The following is a 9,970-nucleotide window of genomic DNA, read 5'->3' as shown; positions in this document are numbered from 1 at the left end:
TTCCTTCAAAAACATCCAATAAAATCAAGCCTCGTACTAATCTAATGTTGTCAGCTATCATACTTTTATTAAATGCATTATTTTAAATTAAATTTGAAATTGTTTTATCGGTGCTAGTTAATATACTTTCTTAGATAAATATATATAGATAAAATTCAATAACAATAATGAAATATTTGTACACTATATTTCAGTTTCGATTTTCGATTGTTACTTTGCCATTTCCAATAATTTATCTATAACCACACGCTAGTGTCATTTGAATTTAGAAACGTCGTCTTAATGTCATTTACAATTCTGTAAACTCACTAGGTCGCATTAATTACAACTTATTTTTTGCTTCTTCTATCTTTAAATAAATAAGGAAATATCAAGAAATGGCTTCTGTACTCGTACCTGAAGTTCCTACACCTGGTTTTTCGTTTGATAATTGTCAAAGGTAATCGATCGATTTAACTGACGATATTTACAATCTCATATAATGCTCATCAAAATTATACTATTTAAAATATATTTTTTTACAGAAATGCTTTTCTTGCGAACAAAGGATTTCCTGCTCCAAAAGCAACTAAGACCGGTACAACTATTGTGGGTATTATATACGCAGATGGAGTTATTCTAGGCGCAGACACGAGAGCTACCGAAAATACAGTAGTTTCTGATAAAAACTGTGAAAAAATTCATTATTTGGCTGGAAATATGTATTGTTGTGGAGCGGGTACTGCTGCTGATACCGAAATGACTACTCAGACTGTAGCATCTCAGCTGGAGTTGCAACGCCTTCATACAGGACGAACAGTGCCCGTCGAAACCGCCGCTACACTCTTAAAGAGAATGTTGTTCCGTTATCAAGGTCATATTGGTGCTGCTCTTGTATTAGGTGGGGTTGATCGTACAGGACCACATATTTATTGTATTTATCCCCATGGGTCTGTAGATAAGCTGCCTTACGCTACTATGGGTAAGTAGGCGAATATGCAATAAACAAGTTTTAAGTTTAATAAAATAAAAATAAAAAAAAACGTAAGAATAAGAAGTTTGGTAATATAAAGGTATTGCTTTTAGGTTCTGGATCTTTAGCGGCAATGGCAGTGTTTGAGTCCAACTGGAAGCCAAATATGAGTGAAGAGGAAGGTAAAAAGCTGGTTAGAGATGCAATAGCTGCTGGTATCTTCAATGATCTCGGTTCAGGTTCTAATGTTGATTTGTGTGTCATTCGTAACAATGGACCCGCTCAGTATTTGAGAACTTATGAGGAGGCTAATGTTAAGGTATAATGTCTATTTAGACCCTTATAACATATGGTTTTGTGAATGTTCTGTATTAAATAAGTCTAAATTAAAACATACCTTTATTTTTAGGGCAAGAAACAAGGGTCATATAGATATGCACCTGGTACTACTGCAGTACTGAAGCAGCGTGTCATTCCACTCGAAGTCGAGTCTGTCTCCGTTCATCCAGTACAACCAATGGAAGTAGAACCTTCTCCCAGTCATCGTTAATCTCTTTATATCATTTGTACTAAACACATAATTTCTCATTAAGCATTTGTTTTATTATTTTTGCAATTTAATATATATATTAGACCGGCACGAAAACCAACTGGCTAGAACACTAATGGATACTGATAATAGTATATTTCGACTTAAAAGATCAAGATTAGCTTCTGAAAAGCCCTAGAAAAGTTCAACAAATTTAATTAAAGAAAAATTATATATTTATATGTGAAAGAAAAAGTTGGGTTACAAACTACTCTTTACGAAAATAGCGCAGACGGAGGAGTATGAAATATCGTACACTTATAGTTTACACAGAGAAGTGCAGAGTGCTAATGTTTTTTTAAAATTATGCATAATAATTGTGTTTGCTTGCAAACGAAAAAAACCGACTTCAATTACATAAACGTCACTACAATTTTCAAGGGTACCCCTCAATTTCTCTAGGATTCCATAATCATCTATCTCCTTTCCAACAAAAAAAAAAGAATTACCAAAATCGGTTCATAAAAGACGAAGTTATCCCATAAAAACATAATATATATATACATGGTCGAATTGAGTAACCTCCTCCTTTTTTGAAGTCGGTTAAAATATATTAAATCAATAAAAGGAACATTATGCACACTACTATGTATTTGACATACATACACACACACACACACACGGATTATATATTATACTCTTTTGTTGATTGTCTAAGTCATATTGAAAAATTAAAAAAAGGTTCTTTATTTTCATAATTTATTGGTTTTTTTTAATTTAAATTTTTAATTATGGTCGAAATTCGACCTCTGGGCGACGTCTAGTTATACTTAATGGACACACTTATATACGGTACTTAACAGTTGTAATGAAAATACAGTTACAATTGAAAAAAAAATCAAGATTTTAAATAGTTTATTTACAATACAGATATACAGTTTTGCCTGCATTTGGACAGAGTTATTACATCAGTCATTTATGTTCCTTAATAAATAATTTCTTTATGTATAACAAGTTTATACAAAACAGATTATTTAATAAGTTAGAATACTCTTATCTAATAAAACTAGACATGAATGGCATAAGTAACTTACCATTAATATAAAGATTCATTGAATTCATATTATATACAAAAAACAATTATTAATAGTTTAATGTTAGGATAGTCATAATAATTTTGTTCAAAAAATAACAAAAGTTTCAAAATTGTAAAAAAATATTTTCTTTTATTTATTTTTTTTATAAAAATACTCTAAGTATTTAACATCAATAAATGAGATAAACTACTTAAGAAGATAGTTAAAAAGCTTAATTTTTCTTATGTAGAATAAAGTCCCAGGTATCTTTCCATCTGAGATTCAAAAGATCAGATTCAGTCAGATCTGTATTGCCATAGTTTAAAACACTGAACTTCTTATATGTTATGATAACATAAGCCAACCATATAGTGATGCAGAGTATAAATAAATGGGTGAAAGGCTTTGCTTTTTCATTACTGCACAAAACATAATATATGTGGTCAATGACGTAAGCTAATAGAAGAATCTTAAATATATACGCAGGTAAGTAGTGGTGAAGGAATAATGTTCTATCCATGAAAAAATATGGCAAGTAATGTAGCCAATATCCTAAAAATAATATATAGCCAGCGTCATAGAACTTTCGGGCGGTACTTGGAGGCAAGTCAATGTGCGCCCGGCGCTGACGGATCGCATAAATGCTAAGTAAAGTGCCAAATACTAAGACTGATATTGTTCCTGAATACCAAGTAACTAAGTTTCCAATAAGATGAACTTGAGCCTGAAACAAAAAAAAAATTTAAAAGTTTTTTGGAGTTGTCTATAATATACGTTCGCAAATAACCGGTCTTTGCTTAGCGTGGCGAGATATGACAAGGGGGATTTTTTAAATATCTTTAGCAAAATATTATTTTGTGATTTTTTTTAAATAACGAAATCGTTTATGAGAGGAAAACCGCTTATGTGACATGATATTTGTTAGAGAGTGACCGAAAGTGTACCTGATTTAGCATGATAATTGTGTTTGCAGGCATACGAAGAAAAACCGCCTTCAATTATATCGACAAGTAATACAACGTACATACAACAAAAAAATTGTCGAGTAAATACACATTATCAAAGATTACTCCAAAAGTTGTAATCAGATCTCGATGAAATTTAAATGTGACCACATGATAAACATCGGCTTTCGATTAAATTAAAAATCATCAAAATCGGTACACCCAGTATAAAGTTATGCGGCTTTTCGAGAGTTTCCCTCGATTTCTCTGGGATCCCATCATCAGATCCTGGTTTCCTTATCATGGTACCAAACTAGGGATATCTCCTTTCCAACGAAACAAAAATTATCGAAATCGGTTCATAAACGACGGAATTGTCCCCGAACATACATAAATATATATATATATGTATACGGTCGAATTGAGTAACCTCCTTCTTTTTTTGAAGTCGGTTAACAAAGGGGGTGATAGGAGTCTGAAATTGTAGTTTGGCGTGACGTATTTTATGGACGGAATCTATAAGCATAAATTCTCTGTGTGTGTGTAGTGAAGTAGTAGTCTTTTAATTGAAAGTGATGTCAAGGGAGTCTTTTTTATTAATGCTGAAGTATTGTCATGTCAGCGTCTGCTGTAATATTGAGTGAGGGAAATTTCGGAATATTTCTGGAACTATTTCTTATATTTGGAATAATAATAGGGGAAACTTCAAACTGTCACTGAACATATAACACTGATCACTATATTATTATTTATTGTAATTACCCATAACATTTTCAGCATTTTATTTGAAATATCTTAAACTTAAAACAGAATTGAAAACATAAAATTGTTTGGTCGAGTTTCCCATCTTTTTTATTTTACTTACTTACATTTGAATCAGGTGACAGCCAGTAGGCTATCGAGCGTACGAGTAAAGGCCACTCGGCGGGCTCACTCGCGAACATGTGTCCCTGCGGCGCGTCGGGCGAGTGCGCGATCATCTTATACTGCAACTCAATAAACTTGTCCCAGAACGACAACTGAGTGACCGCCGTCGGAATCATCTCCGCTGTTACTAGCTCACGCTCACGCTCCTTTCTATCTTCAGCTACAAAACATATTAACTTGCAATGTATGTATGTATGTATTTATATTCAACCGATTGAGCTGAAATTTTGTATGCATGATGAGTTTGGATGACAACGCATGGTTAGCTGTGTATCGTCGTGTTTTTATGCTTTCCTACAATATGGTTAAATGAAAGAACTTGCTGAAAATACTAGACTGAGGAACCAGTCCAGCAATTACGAAAAAATAAAATAAAAATTAAAAGTAAAAACTTTAAAAAAACAGTTTAGCTATTAGACTTAAGTATTTTTATATATGTACACATCATTGTGACTGCCTGTATATGGATCAAGTCTGGAAGCTTTTTCACTTATGAATCAGGACCTTGAACTACCTCACATACCTTTAAAATTAGAAACTCGCTAAAAAAAGAGAAGCCTGAAATAGAGTATAGAATGAGGCAGTTGAGGAAGGTTCAAATAATTTACCTTTAGTATAACGGTGTTCTTCAACATTCCATATTGTATCCTGGTGGGTGATGACCTTGTCTGCAACCACCTCATGTTGATGGAAGCCCCAGGAAGGCAGCTGACGACCGCTGTATCGCAGAGCGGAGCCTGAGTCTATGTGTATGAGACGTACCAGGGACCGAATACTGTCCCATGTTGAATCGTCACTTTCGCGGTTCACAATGTCCACACGCCAGAGATTCTGTGCCGGCATCGACACGTTGTAGTCGATGTAACAAGATACCTCCTGAAACATATTTAAGTTGAACACCAAAACATTAATGTCAGCGTTTCCAATATTTGTGAGCAACAATTATAGTGCAACTGCTGTGCCCATGGTTTCACCTCTTTCTCGTTCCTGGTTCTTCCTCGGTAAACGGGGTATTCATCATCATCATCATTACAACCTATACAGTCCACTGCTGGACATAGGCCTCCACAAGTTTACGCCAAAAATAACGTGAACTCATGTGTTTTGCCCATAGTCACCACGCTGGGCAGGCGGGTTGGTGACCGCAGTACTGGCTTTGTCGCACCGAAGACGCTGCTGCCCGTCTTCGGCCTGTGTATTTCAAAGCCAGCAGTTGGATGGTTATACCGCCATCGGTCGGCTTCTTAAGTTCCAAGGTGGTTGTGGAACCTTGTTATCCCTTAGTCGCCTCTTACGACACCCACGGGAAGAGAGGGGGTGGCTAAATTCTTTAGTGCCGTAGCCACACAGCACAACGGGGTATTAAACAGCCAGTAATTCCTGAGATTAGCACGTACAAACAACAGCTTTATAATATTAAGTAGATATGTAAAAACTGTTTTGTCAAGTATATTTATTGTCTTTTACCTGTGATTGTGGAGAAACGGGAGCTGCTACATCATGCGAATTTAAGGCGCGACTCGTTATACCGTGCAAAAGCTGCACAATATCGCCGTGCCTTATTGTATCTGGAGGGTTAGATACTGCAAGAGAGTGTTGGTCTGGTCGTTTCACGATCCACCAGTTGTTGACGTCTTTAAAGCTGTAGCAAGTTACTTGTTGCTGATGGGATGATCCGCGGTCGTCGCTATAGCGAACAGGATAAACGTGGGCATGGGAATGCAGCCAACAAGTCCGACCATGGGAGTGCCTTTAATGTTATTAAAATAAAATCATATATGGTGCCACTATATCAATTATAAATTAGACCAAAAAATTAACTACTAACTGTAAGAATTATTTAATATTACCTGAGAGTTATTTGAGAGCCATGTGATACATGTAAAGGTTGTCCTTTAGTAATACTTGCAAGACCCCCTTGTAGTGATGCTTGGAAAGCACTTGTCATCACACTATCATGTGGTCCAGCTTTAGGCAACATTGCGAGATGAGCATAAAATACACCGACATACACCATGAATGGTATAGAAATAAGTATAAATAATCTCCATAAGGCAGACAAGCAAAGCTTAAATGCTGATTCTGTTTGGTCAATGCGATTCCAAATTTGACGTCCTATTAGAAATATTGCCAAATAGTAAGTGTAGAGTCCAGAGTACTTTATCCTGAAATTAGAAATAATTTTTTCTACCAATCTTAATTAATTAATCCTAATTAAATATGCAATTGATGCTAAGCAAAATATCAAGTTTTTAGTTTATTTACTTTCTTTTTCATATGTATTTAATCAGTTAAAGTAATAATACTTACGAAAAACAACATCCTAAGGAAAGAGCACCAACAAAGAGCCAGATAACTGAAGCTAAATCAGATTTACGAGTACTCTTTATAATACATATTATACCAAATAAACTGAATAATATTTGCATACTTTCTAACAACATAAATCTCGATTGAGCTAGAAGAGAATTTTCTGCAAAAAAGACAGTAGCTCAATAAACTGTACACAGTACAACACAAGAAATAGCTATTCAATCTAATTTTAGCTTTGAATTTAACTTACCAAATAAAACTAATATTGCTGCAAGGATAGCTGTTAGTTGATATGTTGATATTTCCATCATTAATTGATAAGATAAAGGTACAAGTAAGCTGCCACTAATAGCAGGGACTAAGCGTAATGCTTTGATAGGTACTGACTCAGTATATGGTGAGCCAATCCTATCAAATGTAAAGTTACCATCATAGCCAGCCATGTGCCCAGCGAGGTAAAGCATCTGTTTTCCCAGTGGGGGATGAGTGTCAAAAAAGAAAATTCCTTTTGTATACAGTGAAACATATCTCCCATAATGTAGTTCATCAAACCTAAAAATTATAGATAATTTATGATAACAACTGGGACTCACAATTGAACATGCTTTCCGAGGTAAGGTGAGGGAGACCCAAAAGGACAGACATCCAAACTGGAAAGAACTTATACAAATACAAAAATTCATTCCAAATGGGAGTCAAACTTGCAAACCGCCGGTGTTGGCGCGTATGTGGCACATGCACCACTACACCAGAGCAATTGTTCAGAAAAATATTTTTTATCAAATAAATAAAAGTTTGTACTGTTTGCATACTATTATAGTCAAATAAGGTATGACAACACAATTATATTTTGGCTCCTCAAAATTATGTATTATTTTTGAAAGTTAAATAAGATATACAAACACGATATATTTCGGCTCCTCAAGATTGTAAAGCCTTGTGCACAGAGCTAAAACCAGCAATCCTATAAAAATCACATCTATTTCCACTCGCAGATATACACTTTTTATTGTCTCATCAACTTTTATATCTTGCACTGTTTTCATAGTTTCTACTTCATTCTCAGCTGGAGGACCATTACCCTTAGAAATAACAACTTTCAGTTGAATATCATGTTTTAATACATGACTGTATATTTCAAAGCATCACTAATATACTTACTACTTCTCTCTTTGAAGTTGTTAAGGATTTATCTAAATAACAATTGTTAGTTTCCGAAAGTTCGGTGACCTTATTCTTATTTAAGTTAGAAGTTTTCGATTTCTTTATATCCATTATTGATAAAAACTTGTAATCATTTAGATCAAACTTTAATTAATACAGGAAATACACATTAAAAAATTAAACATTTCTACTTAAATCGTAATAGACATACTTGAAATTTTCATGGCACTTTCTAAAGTTCTATTATAATCAACGAATAGATTGTAAGAAGCTCTTTAGCTAACTGTACTTTTGAAATTTGTAGTTTTCATGTCAAATTGAACTGTCAACTTGACAAGTGTCAACATAAACAAATAAACTAAGGGTGTGTTCCACCTAAGGTCAACAACGCCATCAATCATGACCGCTGAAATTGTCATTCCAATAAGATAAAAAACGCCACGAGCGAATAATAAAAATATCAAAATATCAAGTTTTTAGTTTATTTACTTTCTTTTTCATATGTATTTAATCAGTTAAAGTAATAATACTTACGAAAAACAACATCCTAAGGAAAGAGCACCAACAAAGAGCCAGATAACTGAAGCTAAATCAGATTTACGAGTACTCTTTATAATACATATTATACCAAATAAACTGAATAATATTTGCATACTTTCTAACAACATAAATCTCGATTGAGCTAGAAGAGAATTTTCTGCAAAAAAGACAGTAGCTCAATAAACTGTACACAGTACAACACAAGAAATAGCTATTCAATCTAATTTTAGCTTTGAATTTAACTTACCAAATAAAACTAATATTGCTGCAAGGATAGCTGTTAGTTGATATGTTGATATTTCCATCATTAATTGATAAGATAAAGGTACAAGTAAGCTGCCACTAATAGCAGGGACTAAGCGTAATGCTTTGATAGGTACTGACTCAGTATATGGTGAGCCAATCCTATCAAATGTAAAGTTACCATCATAGCCAGCCATGTGCCCAGCGAGGTAAAGCATCTGTTTTCCCAGTGGGGGATGAGTGTCAAAAAAGAAAATTCCTTTTGTATACAGTGAAACATATCTCCCATAATGTAGTTCATCAAACCTAAAAATTATAGATAATTTATGATAACAACTGGGACTCACAATTGAACATGCTTTCCGAGGTAAGGTGAGGGAGACCCAAAAGGACAGACATCCAAACTGGAAAGAACTTATACAAATACAAAAATTCATTCCAAATGGGAGTCAAACTTGCAAACCGCCGGTGTTGGCGCGTATGTGGCACATGCACCACTACACCAGAGCAATTGTTCAGAAAAATATTTTTTATCAAATAAATAAAAGTTTGTACTGTTTGCATACTATTATAGTCAAATAAGGTATGACAACACAATTATATTTTGGCTCCTCAAAATTATGTATTATTTTTGAAAGTTAAATAAGATATACAAACACGATATATTTCGGCTCCTCAAGATTGTAAAGCCTTGTGCACAGAGCTAAAACCAGCAATCCTATAAAAATCACATCTATTTCCACTCGCAGATATACACTTTTTATTGTCTCATCAACTTTTATATCTTGCACTGTTTTCATAGTTTCTACTTCATTCTCAGCTGGAGGACCATTACCCTTAGAAATAACAACTTTCAGTTGAATATCATGTTTTAATACATGACTGTATATTTCAAAGCATCACTAATATACTTACTACTTCTCTCTTTGAAGTTGTTAAGGATTTATCTAAATAACAATTGTTAGTTTCCGAAAGTTCGGTGACCTTATTCTTATTTAAGTTAGAAGTTTTCGATTTCTTTATATCCATTATTGATAAAAACTTGTAATCATTTAGATCAAACTTTAATTAATACAGGAAATACACATTAAAAAATTAAACATTTCTACTTAAATCGTAATAGACATACTTGAAATTTTCATGGCACTTTCTAAAGTTCTATTATAATCAACGAATAGATTGTAAGAAGCTCTTTAGCTAACTGTACTTTTGAAATTTGTAGTTTTCATGTCAAATTGAACTGTCAACTTGACAAGTGTCAACATAAACAAATAAACTAAGG

The 9,970-nt window shown here is 33.9% G+C and overlaps 2 protein-coding genes across 2 annotated transcripts; one reads left to right on the top strand and one right to left on the bottom strand.

Moving 5' to 3' along the window:
* Positions 1–270: 270 nt before the first annotated feature.
* LOC123669220 (proteasome subunit beta type-7) lies at positions 271–1,544 on the top strand. Its single transcript, XM_045602845.1, has 4 exons — positions 271–439; positions 525–961; positions 1,066–1,271; positions 1,362–1,544. The coding sequence occupies exons 1-4, from the start codon at positions 378–380 to the stop codon at positions 1,500–1,502; spliced, it is 846 nt and encodes a 281-aa protein (XP_045458801.1). The 5' UTR covers positions 271–377; the 3' UTR covers positions 1,503–1,544.
* A 1,143-nt stretch (positions 1,545–2,687) lies between these two features.
* Positions 2,688–8,016, bottom strand: LOC123668016 (protein O-mannosyltransferase 1). Its single transcript, XM_045601833.1, has 9 exons — positions 7,903–8,016; positions 7,645–7,823; positions 6,992–7,293; positions 6,739–6,901; positions 6,279–6,593; positions 5,896–6,178; positions 5,037–5,304; positions 4,371–4,588; positions 2,688–3,281 (listed from the first exon to the last, which is right to left on the bottom strand). Exons 1-9 carry the CDS (start codon positions 8,014–8,016, stop codon positions 2,790–2,792), a joined length of 2,334 nt encoding a protein of 777 aa, XP_045457789.1. The 3' UTR covers positions 2,688–2,789.
* Positions 8,017–9,970: the final 1,954 nt, after the last annotated feature.

The sequence above is a fragment of the Melitaea cinxia genome, chromosome 3 (assembly GCF_905220565.1).
Source record: "Melitaea cinxia chromosome 3, ilMelCinx1.1, whole genome shotgun sequence".
Taxonomy (NCBI): domain Eukaryota; kingdom Metazoa; phylum Arthropoda; class Insecta; order Lepidoptera; family Nymphalidae; genus Melitaea; species Melitaea cinxia.
This window is presented reverse-complemented; position numbering and strand designations above follow the sequence as displayed.